This window comes from Terrapene carolina, unplaced genomic scaffold, assembly GCF_002925995.2.
Source record: "Terrapene carolina triunguis isolate 2854851 unplaced genomic scaffold, T_m_triunguis-2.0 Scaffold53, whole genome shotgun sequence".
NCBI classification, from domain to species: domain Eukaryota; kingdom Metazoa; phylum Chordata; order Testudines; family Emydidae; genus Terrapene; species Terrapene triunguis.
The window spans coordinates 12,907,181-12,922,130 of NW_020664404.1; the positions used below are offsets into that span (position 1 = coordinate 12,907,181).

The 14,950-nt window shown below is 50.2% G+C and overlaps 1 protein-coding gene across 1 annotated transcript in view; it reads right to left on the reverse strand.

Moving 5' to 3' along the window:
- LOC112116636 (G protein-coupled receptor kinase 5-like) overlaps positions 1 to 14,713 on the reverse strand; it is a 63,954-nt gene extending 49,241 nt beyond the window's left edge. The window contains exon 1 of the mRNA XM_024214259.2: positions 14,066 to 14,713. Within this exon, the coding sequence (XP_024070027.2) occupies positions 14,066 to 14,117 (52 nt within the window). The 5' untranslated portion in view covers positions 14,118 to 14,713. The remainder of the gene's footprint in view (positions 1 to 14,065) is intronic.
- Between the last annotated feature and the right edge of the window lie 237 nt (positions 14,714 to 14,950).

Here is a 14,950-nt window from a genome sequence, read left to right on the forward strand (position 1 = left end):
CGGCAAAATCCAGCGCCGCTGGGCCGGGGGGTGCGCCGGGCCGCCGGGGGCCGGGGGGTGCGCCGGGCCGGGGGCGCGCTGGGCCGGGGCCGCCTCCTCCCCCCACTCCCCCCCAGGTTACCTGCTTCCTGCTTCCCGCGAATCAAATGTTCACGGGAAGCAGGGGAGGGGGCGGAGTTGGGGCGGGGACTTTGGGGAAGGGGCGGAGTTGGGGCGGGGGCGGGGCCCCGTGGAGTGTCCTCCTTTAGGAGGCTCCAAATATGGTAACCCTAGCTCAGATACCACAGTGAGGCGGGGGGAGAAGAACCTGTGTACAACAGACTAGAATCTGCAGGGCCGATGCAGCGGCTAGCGACAGTGTGAGCTTTCCCCACGCTGGTGAACGTCTCAGTCCCACCCCGACGGGCCACCCTCCGCCTGCCTGGCAAGGAGAGAGAACAGGGTTCCTCACATTTCCATCCAGCCAAGCTGACTTTGCGGAGTCAGCCAACAAGAGGCCAGCTGTGAATTTTTTGTAATGTGGACCCCTGTCCCCTGAGCAGAAGGCAGGGACCCGTGGCATGCATGTCACACCAGACACAGGGCAGAGACAACAGCTTTTAGCCTCTGCCCCCCGGCCCAGTTTGGAGCCAGCTGCCTAGCAGTGAAGGGCAATGGAAACCAGAACCGGTCCCCCATTCCTTGTGTCGTGCAGCCCACAGAATTCAGCATGCACGACTTGTGCACGACGCAGTTTGTTTAAAGGTCTCAGACCAGGGCCCAGCATCCAATCAAAACCTGAAACTGGGCTCCTCCTGCTCTAGGCAGCACCCAATGGCTCAGGAAGTGCGACAGTATTTCCTCGATGCAGGCCCCCAGCAAACGCCTTCTCACATTAAGCATGTGCCTGCCCTCACTCAGGCTGCTGGCTACACAGGGAGGGACTCGGAAAGGTCTGAGATCATATGGAAGTCGGGCTGCTCCACCATCATTCTCATCCGAGACACCAGCCCAGAGCCAGCCGGCAGCTTGAGTCAGAGCAGAAGCTCTGCTTGGCTGCAGCAAGGCATTTCATTCTGCCCCTCTCTTCTGTCTGTGGCAGAGAGACAGAGAACGAGAGCAAGAAGCCTGGGACTGCTGCACCTGGGGCCAGTCAGGGGTGGAGCTTGTATGCAATACTGTAAGGTAAACACCACCACAGCCACTGAGTCAGTCACTCCAACGTTGAGGGCCATTCCGGCACCCGACTGGCCTGAGAGTGCCCAGCACAGGAGGACTCTCCCCTTCTCCTAAAGGTAGAAATAATTCCTTCCCAAATGGCAGCATAGCTACATGCTAACAGAGCATCCCGTGTCAGTGCCTCCTCCATTCTCTGCAGCCTCCAGACTTAGGTGACTGACAGCTTTCTGCGATCAGTAGCCCTTCTACAAAAACCCCATAACCAAGCCAAGTGCTAATGGCTACAAAGAGGCAGTTTTGCTTTCATAGCCACCTTGCTCGGGTCAAGCCAGCACACCAAGCTAAACCCAGAAGGACCATAAAGAAGGGAAGTGCACAAACATGGTAGCACTCTCCCCGGCTATCTGACACGCAGCATGGGACTGTCATAACTATAAAGGGAAGGGTAACAGCCCTCCTGTGTACAATACTATAAAATCCCTCCTGGCCAGAGACTCCAAAATCCTTTTACCTGTAAAGGGTTAAGAAGCTCAGGTAACCTGGCTGACACCTGACCCAAAGGACCAATAAGGGGACAAGATACTTTCAAATCTTGGTGGGGGGGAAGGCTTTTGTTTGTGCTCTTTGTTTTGGTGGTTGTTCGCTCTTGGGACTAAGAGGGACCAGACATCAATCCAGGCTCTCCAAATCTTTCTGAACAAGTCTCTCATATTTCAAACTTGTAAGTAAACAGCCAGGCAAGGCGTGTTAGTTTTAGCTTTGTTTTCTCAACTTGTAAATGTACCTTTTACTAGGGTGTTACCTCTGTTTGCTGTAACTTTGAACCTAAGGCTAGAGGGGGGTCCTCTGGGCTCTTTAAGTTTAATTACCCTGTAAAGTTATTTTCCGTCCTGATTTTACAGAGATGATTTTTACCTTTTTCTTTAATTAAAAGCCTTCTTTTTAAGAACCTGATTGATTTTCCCTGTTTTTTTAAATCCAAGGGAGTTGGATCTTGATCCACCAGGAGTTGGTGGAAGAGAGGAGGGGGGATGGTTAATTTCTTCTTGTTTTAAGATCCAAGGGATTTGGATCTGTATTCACCAGGGAATTGGTGAAGAGTCTCTCAAGGCTACTCAGTGAAGGGAATTAGCACATTGGGAGTGATGGCAGCGGACCAGATCTAAGCTGGTAGTTAAGCTTAGAAGTTTTTATGTAGGCCCCCACATCTGTACCCTGAAGTTCAGCGTGGGGAAGGAGCCTTAACAGGGACCATGTAATGTTGGACCCAGGCTCTGTAGGAGAAGAGAAAGGCAGACACCTCGCAAAGCCTTTGAAATCTTAGGGCATCCCAACTAGGAGTGATCCGTTATGTGCCATAGACCACGGTGCATCTTTAGACCAGATCGTCCTACAAGGGGAGAAGGGTTCCTTTCTTTCAACGGATCCAGTACGACCAAGCCAAGGACCAAGCTACAAAACATTAAGGGAACGTTCTACAAGGAACATTCTCATGGATGTGCTTCCATTAAAGCCAGCTGAGGGGAGAGGGGAGGCAGAGGGGCAAGGGTTTGTTGTGGCAAATGGCAGCAAAACAGCAGGAAAATGTACCGCTCTCTAATGATGATGTTTTCATTTAGGGTAATCCCAGGGCAATGGCCTCTTCTGAAAGCAACACTGATCCAGGGCTCCATGGCAGCAGAGCTCACACAGCTGAAAATGAACCAACAAACCAACCAAACCCATGCAGCCCCCATTTGTTCTCTCTCAGCAAGTCCCAGCCAGACCAGCTCACACAAATCAGACACCCCCTCGGATGGGAACATTAAAGCAGTGCTCCTGCTCCTCACGGCACCAGGGATCAAGCGTCTGCCGCCGGAAATTAGCTGACAAGTCAGTGACTCATGATACAGAAGAGAATCCAATTCACTGCCCACTCCCAAAGCTTGATTGACTTCTCCAGGGCTAAGGGGGCAAGAACATGTTTGCGTGGATGCAGCTGCTGATAGGACTGAGTGTACCCACAGAGCAGATGGGAGCAGAGGTGGCACTTTCCTGATTGCGGCGCATGGAGTCTACGTTCGCTCTCTAATTGGAACATGCGGTGACTGTGCGAGCAACATCTGATAACCCCTTATTCAATGGCAGCTGCTAGGCATGCAACCCATTCAAAGCCGGCAGCCACAGGACCCAAAGGAGCAGGGGCAGGGTCATGGCTGGCATAGAGCAGAGAAGCACCTTTGGCTTCCATCAGCTCAGGAGTTGGCCTTAGACTTCACTTACTAAAAAGAAATTAATTCATTTAAAGGGTCTAAGAAAACCTGTGAAATCAGACCTGTGAAATCAGAAAAGCTGTTGAACGTAAAATAAAACTGTTCTCCTAGGAAAGAAGCCCATGTACCAAATGGCAAGACATAAGCATTTGGGTATCTGTTACATCAACAAACCTGTTCAGAGATAAACCCCCGCCCATCTGTGTTACCCTGCGCTGTTGCAGCCCTGCATGCAGGGAGCTGCCACTCCAATGTCTGTCCTGCAGGATCTTCACACGACCACAAGCCAGTAAGCTTTTCAGAGACAGACCCTCCCACCCATTCCCTCTCCAGTAATGCCAGCTGTTTTAGACTGTGATTTCCAACAGGAGTCCAAGAGAATTAGGCACCAAATGCCACTGAAAAGCCCTTATTTTCAAATGAGGTGTAAAAGTCACAGGCCGGAGTAGTGCACATGTTGAAATGGTGCTTTTCATCTCACAGGAGCGCAAAACACTCCACCAGCTTGCGCTCTCCCCAGTGACCGCCAACCCACTGCTGAAATGGAGCCACTCGTGGAGTAAAATGCAGCTGCTGCTTACCAACACCTGCAACTGGTTAATTAGCAATAACGACCCCTTGTGCCACACAGAGATCGATAAGCCCCTTCCAAAGCTGGGTAAGGAAGGATCATTATCCCCACTGTAGGGAAGTTATCATTTGAAGACCTCATGCTGTCCAACTGCAGTCGCAATTTAGGTCGGTGGATGCACGGCCGCTGATTCCAGTTGAGAAGGGCTTTTCGAACAGCCAGAGTGCCGCACCCACTTGGAAACCACACCCCCTTCTAACTGCCCGGATGCCACCCGTGACTCCCGACTAGGGCCAAACGAGCCCAGTAGGCCTCTTGGGCAGTGGGCCAGGCATGGACTGGAACACAGGGGAGCTGGGTTCTCTCCCCAGCTCTGCCACTGAGCTGCTGGGTGACCTTGGGTGAGACACTTCCCCTCTCTGGGCCTCTAGCTTCTCTCCTGCCCTTGGTCTGTTTAGATTCTAAGCTCTTCGGGACAGGAACTCTTACTCCAGGTTTGCATCTGCACCTGGTGCAATGGGACCCTGGTCTCCGCTGGGGCCACCTGGCACTGACATAGCACAAAGCGTTAGAAGAAAACAATAATTTGGAGATGATTGAGAATAACACAAAATTGTATGGGACTGAGCTGCTCACTGATCCAAGATCACCCTAGTATCTGATCTCCAATCAGAGCTCCTCTTCCCATCCTAAGACTCCCTTAATTTCTGCTTTGCATGCAGCCTAGCTCTCAAAACTCCACCAATGAACAGTCGCAGAGGAGTTCTGATGTATGGAGATTGTATGTTAACTTTTCCTGGTAGTTCCAATCCCACATAATTACAGGATGGGCAGAGGCCTGGAGCCAGGCAGTTCCGGATCTGTCACACTGTTGTAAATCCAGAGTGACTTCACAGAAGTGGGTGAAGTTCCTCCCGGGGAAGCAGTGATTAGAATCTGGCCCTTATCCTTGTAGCGTTTGCCTGTGGTTAGCAGGTGTCACTCCCTTCATCTCCACGGGGTCAGACAGAAAGAAAAAAAGAATCGCCTAGTTATTCATAGGGCTACCAAAACTAAGCTCCAGGCCTGATCCCAGTGTGACACTGAGTGACCATATACCGCCCCAGTCACTCTAAAACACTCTCACAAATATCGGCTTCGCTTGGCTTCACACAGGCTTGTAGTTGCTTCTTCAACCACTTTCTTAGAACCAGAAAGAGTGTCACTGTTAGTTACAATAGCTCCCTTTGAATCAAGCAGAGTAACACCCTGAAATGCTCTTTGCTCATTTAAATGAGGTGTAAGTTCCTACTGAGAAGCAGTTTGCAGCAATTATTACCCTCTTCCCTGCCCCATTTGTCAGCAAACCATGCGGCTAGTCCATGGCCACCTATCAGCCCAGATAGCATCACTCTGACAGGAATCTGGCAAGGATTTTTTTCACCCTCTTTTAAATTGGGCTTGTACCTTTTTTCCTTCTTTATGTGGGAGGAAAGAAGTCTGAAAGAGTGATTGGCTTTAAAGTGTTTTTCTTTTCCTGTTTGGTTTTTAACCTTTAAAATATCAGGAGTGATAAAGGAAACACCACCTAGCTCTGACAGAACATTTAGTCAGTAGATCTCAAAGCAGTTTACAAAAGATCAGTTTCATTATCTCTATTTTACAGATGGGGAAACAGAGTGTGGCAGAGGCACCCAAGTCTCCTGAGTCACAGTTCAGGGCTCTATCTATTAGACCATACTGCTTGGCTCACTGGGGGGATTTGTTGTGGGTTTCAGAGGATGTATGTTATGAGCTCTCACACTAACTGAAGGCCAGCAGTGTTAAATCTTAGCAAAGAGTTCCTTTCTCCAATGTGTTGATAAGTCACTGAAGTTAAATATGCACTAAAATACATCTGAAGCAAGCCAACAAATCCTTTCCTCTCCCCATTGCTCAATTTCCTTGTTTGGCTCTTGCAATGGTCTCCTTTTACTAATTCTCACCACCACAGTCTTCCCATCTAGATGAGACCTGAATTTCTAATTATATATATATATATATATATATATATATATAAAATCAAATAAAACAAAAACAAAAACCAAAAAAACAAAAAATAAAAACCCACACCACCCATGCAAAGCGAAAACACAAACCCATCTTCCAGCCTTCCTTCTCCACCCTAAACCAGCTAAAAAAGACAAAGCCCATTTTTAAATCCCTAGTTTGTAACTCATCTTTAAAAAGGGCCCTAAAATGACCACATTTCCCTTTCAGCACCAGCTCCCTACAAATCTCTCCCCCTCCTGTTATGCACCACGATCTGTTGGGGGACAGTGGGACCTTAATTCATTTCCCCCACCCCCTACAAACCACACACACACACACCAGGGAAATTATCTTTCACTTTCCATTTAGAACACACACACACAGCCAGAGAGAAATCATTAACTCAGCAATCGCTTACCGTGTTTGTCTATTTTTGTCCATTTTACAAAGTGTAAAATTAGCAACTTCTCTGTCACCTGACCTACCTGTCACCACTTCAGCTATTCACCCCCAGCAGCAATGTACATTAAGCTGCAGGCAGCAGGGAAGAGAGAGAAGCTAGCTGTAAAGCAGCAAGATTTGGGGGGAGGGAGTTAGCCAACAGGTCCCCAGGACTGCCCATGTGGATACAGCAAACTGGTGACAAAGGTGTTCTTTCCCCCCAGATGTTAAACTTTGAGTTATGCCAGAGAAATCACCTGTGAACGGTTGTTTTGTAACAATGGCTTAGTCTGAGGCACTGGTAGATTGGAGCTGAAGGAGCATATCTAATTAACAGCTTCTAACACTCCAGTCAAGCTAAAGCCAGGGTACTTTAGTCACAGCCAGGATAAGGGGGGCGGGGGGTGGAAGAGTTCAGGCCACATCTACATGGGAGGTACACTGGTGTAACTTAGCTTTTTCCAGCAGAAACTGCCCTGAGCCCATCCACAAATTGTCTTGTTTGTGGTTTATCTTGTGCCTCGTACCAGAATCGTTAAACCACTTTGGAAGCAGCTTTGCTGTTTCAGTAGGTGTCCTATTGTTGGAAGGTTTGCATGGATGCATCCTCATGCCAATTTGACCACACTGCTTCAGTGAGTCCTCCCACCCAGGGCTGGCTTTAGAAAGTGCGGGGCCCATTTCGAACATTTTCGGGGGAGCCCCGGCAGGGATGACTTAAAAAAAAAAAAAACGCAAAAAAAAGACTTTCATTTCTTAAAAAGAACAGGAGTACTTGTGGCACCTTAGAGACTAACAAATTTATTAGCAACCGGTTCCCTATAAAAAGTTCTGATTTAAGAGATGTGCCACAGTATGTATTTTTTGTACCAATAGGGTTACCATACGTCCGTATTTTCCCGTATTTTAAATTTTAAAAATTCCTCCCGGACGGCGATTTAAGAACCAAAAAGCCTGACATGTCCGGGAAAATACGGATGTATGTTAACCCTACCTAAAGTTCTTTTTTAAAAAGATGGGCCTGAACTAGAAATGAGCTCCGTTTCACATGTGTGGGTCCCCACCACTCCCTGGGGGGGTGCTAGGGTGACCAGATGTCCCAATTTTATAGGGACAGTCTGGATTTTGGGGTCTTTTTCTTATATAGGATCCTATTACCCCCACCCCCGTCCCGATTTTTCACACTTGCTGTCTGGTCACCCTAGGGTGTGCACATATGTGGGTCCCAGCTGCTCCCTGCCTCCCTCATTGAAGCAGGTGTGCAGGGTTACTGCCCTGGGAACTGCAGGGCACCAGTGGACATGGGGCTGGCTGGAGGCAGGGCAGGGGCTGACTGGAGGTAGGGTCTGGCTGCAGGCAAGGCAAGGGGTGCGGGGCTGGCTGGAGACAGGGGTATGTGGGGTGGGCTGGCTGGCTTCAGGCAGGGCAGCAGTGGGGTGCGGCATGGGTTGGCAGGGCTGGAGACACAGGAGTGCGGGACTGGCTGGCTTCAGGCAGGGGGGTGCGGCAGGGGCTGGCTGGAGACAGGGCAGGAGGTGCAGGGCTGGCTACAGGCAGGGCAGGGGGTGCAGGGCTGGTGTGGGCAGGGGGTGCGGCAGGGGCTGGTGCGGGCAGGGGTGTGTGTCTGGGGCTGGCTGGCTTCAGGCAGGGCCGCAGGGGGGTGCGGCAGGGGTTGGCTGGAGACAGGGCCGGGGGTGCAGCAGGGGCTGGCTGTGGGCAGGGGGTGCGGGTACAGCCCACCCTGTACGGTAAGTGCCCCCTCCTCCTCCCCCCTCCCCCACCCCCCACTGGGGTAGCAGCAGCAGCCCGGGGCTCGGGGGCTATTTAAAGGGCCTGGGGCTCCCCTGCTTCCACTGCCCCAGCCCTTTAAATAGCCGCGGGAGCCCTGGGGAAGCAGTGGGGCTCCAGCGGCTATTTAAAGGGCCGGGGCGGTAGAAGCAACGGGAGCCCTGGACTTTTTAAATAGCCCCCAGAGCCCCGCAGCCCTACCCCAGGGCTCCAGCAGTGGGGCTCTGGTGGCAATTTAAAGGGCCTGGGGCTCCAGCCCCTGCTGGGAGCCCCAGGCCCTTTAAATTGCCCCCTGGGGAAGCCGGGCCACCCGGGTACAGCACACCGGCTCTTGCCGGTACGCCGTACCGGGGCTTGGGCGCGGGGCCCTCTTAGGGGCGGGGCCCGATTCAGGGGAATTGGTTGAATTGGCCTAAAGCCGGCCCTGCTCCCACCGCTATCCCACACTACACTGGTTCACATCTGGACTGGCCTCTCTAGTGACCCTGGGCCAGATGTTCCCACTGTTTAAATGCTGCAGGTACACCCCTACGGGCATTGATTTGCAACTCAAGCTCATGACAAGTACATAGATTCATAGTCTATTACATCACTCACGCTCCTTACTTCCTCATGGCACAGTCTTCTAAGCCATCCCTCATTTAGGGGCCAGTCGAAGGCGCAAAGACACAGACCTTGCCCACGCTGGGATTCGCCCAGATTTCAGCTGCTAGTGCAGACAGGCAAAGCGCTGCTATGCTGCAATTACTGGCACAGCTTACCCTAGCTCCCAGCAGGGGTGCGCACCAGGGTAGCTACAACGGTGGTTGGAATATGGACAGCTGCCCAGTGCAATCTCAGGATTTTAAGAAGGGCCGGGCTCATGGTTTGTGAACGCTTGAGGTTGGGAATACCGCTGACAGCGCAAAGGGCCCTGACAGTGCAGTGAAGCCCCGGCAGCCTGTCAGAGCGGTGTAAAGGGGCCCTAGCGTATGAGGATCCTGCCCGAACGGATTCACTGAAGGTGGCTGGGGGCACTGGCTTTGGGGAGGGAAGTCAGGAAATTCTGGCTCCTGAATCGCAAAGCCTCTAAAGACCCCACCCAGAACACAGACGGCCCCAGGAAAGCTGTCCTAGATCCCTAAACCCTCCAGAGTTTGCAGCCTCTCCTTTAGCACTGGTCACTGTTGATCAGTAACCGTTTGGCAGACCGAGACGTCCGTTCCAGCTGCACTCCAACCAGCTTGAGACACACGCAGCGAGGCCTTGCCCACAGACTCTGGCCTGGCTACGCACCTTCAAGTGCCATGGTCCCCGGGGGGAGGAGTGCACGAGCTAGATCAGAGGCCCTGCATGCCAGAATCGGCAGGGGGCAGTCAGTTCACTGCGGATTCACCCCCAGCGGTGCTGGCAGGCCATTCACAGCGACCGACAGGTAGCCAGCTCCACAGAAGGAACCCAAGGCACTAACCTGGCTTTTACAGGCAACAGGCCTAGTCATCCCACCACGGCAAGAAGCTTAAACGGAAACAGGATCAGGCACCGCATGTCCACAGAGCGGAATCCCTTTGACCAACACTGGGGCAGAAAGCAGCAGCTGCTTTCTCTCCTAGCGCCCGGCACAGCAGCTCCAGACCAGACTCCTATCTCCAGCTGGAACAGCAGGAGTGAGGACGGGACATATAGGGAGGCAGAATATCCTTGTCTAATTGCCCAGGACTCAACTCTGCCACGCACCCATGTGTTGGTCCCCCCTCAGCACATACAGAAGTGTTTTTCTGGCCCTGAGACGAGGCTCCCCCAATGCTGCCCTTGGGGCGGTCAATTGCCACTGAGGCAGAGAGGTTTTCGCACAGTTGCCATTTTACAGTGTTGGCTGTGAAGACACCAGCTGCTGCTTTATAGTTCTGGAACCAGCAGCTCAGCCTGGAACCGGGATTCCATCCGAGCCCGTAGCTAATGCACAGTGGAAAAAAGCCCTGCAAAGAGAGCACCTAACACCTTGCTAAATACGCTGCCAGGCCTTTTCCATGGGATACTGATCAAGTCACAGCACTTAAAGGAGACTCAGGATTCCAGAAACACAGGCACGTATTTCAGTACTGTAGGGTTAAACTCTAGTGCATTTTATGGAGGCAGGGATATTTCTACAATGACATTTGGATCAAGTATTTCCAGATGTCATGCTGGCCAGCATGCAGAAGGGACAGGTGAAGTCAGAGCCCTAAGCCATCTCTGCCAAAATTACACTAGCCCAAAGCTGTAGGACCAGTTATTCACCCCTAGCTCACCCCAACCTCAAATGCACAGGAGTCACAAGCAGGTATTCGGGTTACGTTGGGTGTTGAGACAGCCCACCCTCTCCAGGAGCATTTCAGACACCCCACTTCATGACCAAACACACAAAAGGATGTACCCAAGTGACCAGAGAAGAGAGAATCCAGCTGCCCAAGGAACAACGATTAGAATCATCGTGTCGTTTGATGGTAGCAGTAGAACAATGCCCGAGAAAAATAAATCCCCCCCCCCCGCGACCCTTTTCATGCCTCGGATGCCAGACTTGAGCTCGGATCCACCTCTGAAGACTTTCAAAACTGCATTTGGACCCCCAGCGCCTGTTTAAATTAAATGGGAACTTGGCATCTGAATCCCTTAGGCATCTTTGAAAGACCGAGTCCAAATACTTTTATCCACAATAAGCCCATTGGAATAGATCATGACCTAGGGTGTGCAGGGGATTTGAACATTACAATGGCCCTGATCTCCTTGGCACTTGAGACACTTTTGCCACGAGCTAGCTACTGTACATTGGTGCTGCTCCTTAGTGGCACGAACTGTTTGCTGCTCTGAGGTGCAGCAGCAGTAGCTCATTTGTGCAAATCATTCCTGAAGGATTCCAGTAGCTCAGGTTTCCAGCCTTGGAAGACTGGGAATTGGAAAAAGTAGACTGGATCTGTCCAAGGTCAGAATGCATGAGGGGACCTCCCACCCACCCCATCCAGGATGACAAGTCAGAGAAAGGAACCGTTATCAAGCCTGAAAGGAAATCGCCTCACTGCACTTGAATAGCAGGACCGGCCGTTGAGTTACTTTCCTGCCTCCATTAGAGAGCAGCTTGTGGTCATCTTGTGCTGAAATGAACACACTATTTCTGTCTGAGCTTTTATAGTTGCTCTTCCTCCTATTAAAACTGTCTCTGTTTCTGATACCAGTAATTTACAAGCGATGTATTCCTGCCTGGTGTTTCGCCTGCCTAACAATAAGCTTCCTTGGAAGAAAGAACTAAGCAGAGGGTTTGCGCTACAGTGCTCTGGTGAAGCCAACTCACGCCAGCTCAACTTTGACTTGGGCCAAAAGGAGCTTTCATTTGACATCCGATGGCTTCAGTGAAAAGAGCTGAGGAGCTTAGTTCAGGAGACAGGTGCCCATAGATTCATAGATTCTAGGACTGGAAGGGACCTCAAGAGGTCATCGAGTCCAGTCCCCTGCCCGCCTGGCAGGACCAAATACGGTTTAGACCATCCCTGATAGACATTTATCTAACCTACTCTTAAATATCTCCAGAGATGGAGATTCCACAACCTCTCTAGGCAGTTTATTCCAGCGTTTAACCACCCTGACAGTTAGGAACTTTTTCCTAATGTCCAACCTAAACCTCCCTTGCTGCAGTTTAAGCCCATTGCTTCTTGTTCTGTCCTTAGAGGCTAAGGTGAACAAGTTTTCTCCCTCCTCCTTATGACACCCTTTTAGATACCTGAAAACTGCTATCATGTCCCCTCTCAGTCTTCTCTTTTCCAAACTAAACAAACATATACTATACGAGTAGCAGGGCAGCTCACAAAGCACACACCACTACGAATGCGGGTCTTGGCTGGAAGGCAAAGGGCTAAATGAGCCACAGAGTGAACTCTCTTCTGTAGAGATGGTTCTCCCAAGCTACAGGCTGAGGCACAATTAGCAAGAAAGCTTCCCCACCACTTGGCATGTACAAATACACCTCTACCCTGAGATAACACAACCCGATATAACACGAATTCGGATAGAACGCGGTAAAGCAGTGCTCCGGCGGGGGGGGGGGGGGGGGGGGGGGCGGAGCTGCGCACTCCGGCGAATCAAAGCAAGTTCGATATAATGTGGTTTCACACATAACGCAGTAAGATTTTTTGGCTCCTGAGGACAGTGTTGTATCAGGGTAGAGGTGTTTAGGAGTGTGTGGCAAGTAGTGTCCATGGGACACTGTTCTCCCACACTGTGTTCACTGATAAGAGAGGGGGCCCTTCAGAAGAACGTGCCTTCCAATAAATGCTGGCTTGCTGTGGGATCATCCTTGAAGCAAGATATTTCCCCACTGTCACTTTAAGGGATTTCCTTATTTCACGTCACTCTACGCTGCTGTTTGCTTTTCAGTTATGAAAGTTTAGGAACACAGAGTAAAAATTTCAAGTGATTTAGGAACATAAGTCCCATTTTTAAAAGTGATGTAGGCACTTAGGAGCCTGTGGCCAGGTCTAAACTACAGACTGTTGCTGGCATAGCTACATTGATTATGGGTGTGATTTGTGACTGACATACCTGAACTAGGGGCATTTTCCAGCACAGATGTAGTTACATTAGCAAAAGTGCAATTTTGCTAGAACAGTGTATTTTGCTCAAGGAGTCTGGAATAAGCTATGCTAGCAAAGCGCGAAATGTCATTGGTATAACCATGTCCTCACTAGCAGCACTCTGCCAGTATAGCCTAGGTAGCTACACCAGCAAAGTCTTCAAAGTGTAGAACTGGCCTAAGTCTCAATGAAAGGCAACAGGACCGACTACTAACTCCCTGTTTGCCTTCTGGAAATGGGACTTTGATGCCTTTGAAAATTTCACCTCCAACATAAAAAAAAAGTACATAAGAGTTTAGCATTACTGGTATCCCTCTGCAATTCCGGCATATTTACCACACTCGAACAATCAGTGGCCACTTTACATTAAGGGTTTAAAGATAAGGAAGGTAAAACCATCTTTGTGGTGCAATGGGTGAAAATAAAGAGATACCATCTCCCAGTACACCACACCTGGTTAAAATGTACCACAACCAGAATTTCTGTTGTGATGTCTACAGCACAGTCACACAAAATATACTACACTACACCAGGTCAGCAGCATGACCACTTTTCTCTAGCATAATAAATTAGATCAAATCGCATGAAACAGACCATCCATAGAATATCAATGAAAGGTCAGGTATAACACATAATCTTGGGATTCTCCTGCAACACAGCTTTAGCTTTCTGTGGTAATCAAAAGTCACAATGTGCTTTCTATATTTTATCTTGTCTGCTTGTCAGAGTTTTGCATCCAGACAGAGCAGCAAACATGCATTTTGTGCTTCCTGTTCAAAGACAGAGCCAGAGTCCAAAGCTTACATTCACACATGTAAATCACATCGCAGTTCTGAGGTGCAGGGGATATGTAAAATTTCCATCCCCAGGCCATAGTCATTACAGAGAAAACTTTAAACAAAAAACAAATGTTTTCAAATGTATATGGCAGGTGAAAACACCAGAGGATGTTTTGTAAATGAAGCTATAAATGCTAAATATTGCAATTATAAAGCATCTTGGGGAACTACTGAGGAAACCCACTAAATCCCAGCTTCCAGGTCCGTTTCCTACAGCTGCATTTCAGGTTACAAAATATCCTGTTCTCACACACCCCTTCCCCCCTCCCCGGGCACAGTTTGCTTTCACTCAGTAAAATCAAGCGAACAGCAATAAAGCAGCAGATGCTTCACTCCCTGTTCCCAATTTCCTTCTGGTAATCACGGTGTCAAGGCATGTTCAGAGACACCCAAAATGACCCAAGTCCCAAGTTATTCTCTTACCTTCTCTGGCTTTCAGCAGGACTGTGTTGGCCACAATATTCTCCAGCTCCATAGTGATCCAGATTTGAATATGTTGCAGGGGGAAGAAGAGGAAAGAGATGGAAAAAGGAAGGAGCAGCTGTGTCCTCGAGAGCAGTCTACCAGGTGGCTAACCCCCCCCCAAAAAATGAATGTAGCAAACACACACCCCAAAAAACAAACAAACAATCAAAACCCTCCTGTCTTCTTGTAGAGGAGTCACTCAGAGTCACAGAGGCCAGGATCCGGAGTCTTTGGTGGTAAAGAGGCAGCAGCACAAACCCCAAAAGAGGAAAGGATCCTTCCTAGAACGATTGCAATCCAGGATACAGGACTCCCCGCGGCTCCTTCCCCTCCACCTCCTCCCCAGCCCCCCCGCACCCCGGGAACGGGATCTCCGGCTCGTGAGAACAGCCCCCTGAACGGAGTTTGGGGGCACGGGGGTCATCAACGCTGGGGAAAAAACACCCCGCACCCCCAGGGGAGGATGCTGGGGTCCAGTCCCTTGAGTCCAGGGCAGGTTAGGGGCTCAGGATTTCCCCCACCCCCCCAGTGTAAATCCAGCTCCCCACGACGGGGAAGGAGAAGACTGGGATCCTTTATCCCCCAGCAGCAGGAAATAGCATGGAATAGAACAGACTATAGCAATCTGAAACTGACTGGCTACAAAACGTTCCATGGGGGCTGGGTTTAGCACCGCTGACGTTCCATAGGGCGGGGCCAGATGACCAACGCACAAGGATTTATGTAACTCCCCCCTCCCCCCAGAAATATAAAGCCTGGAATCACAAATGCATCCTGGGTAACGTAGTTCAACTACCTCCCCCCCTTATTTGCACTTTTGCATTCCCAGTGCTGTGATTTATT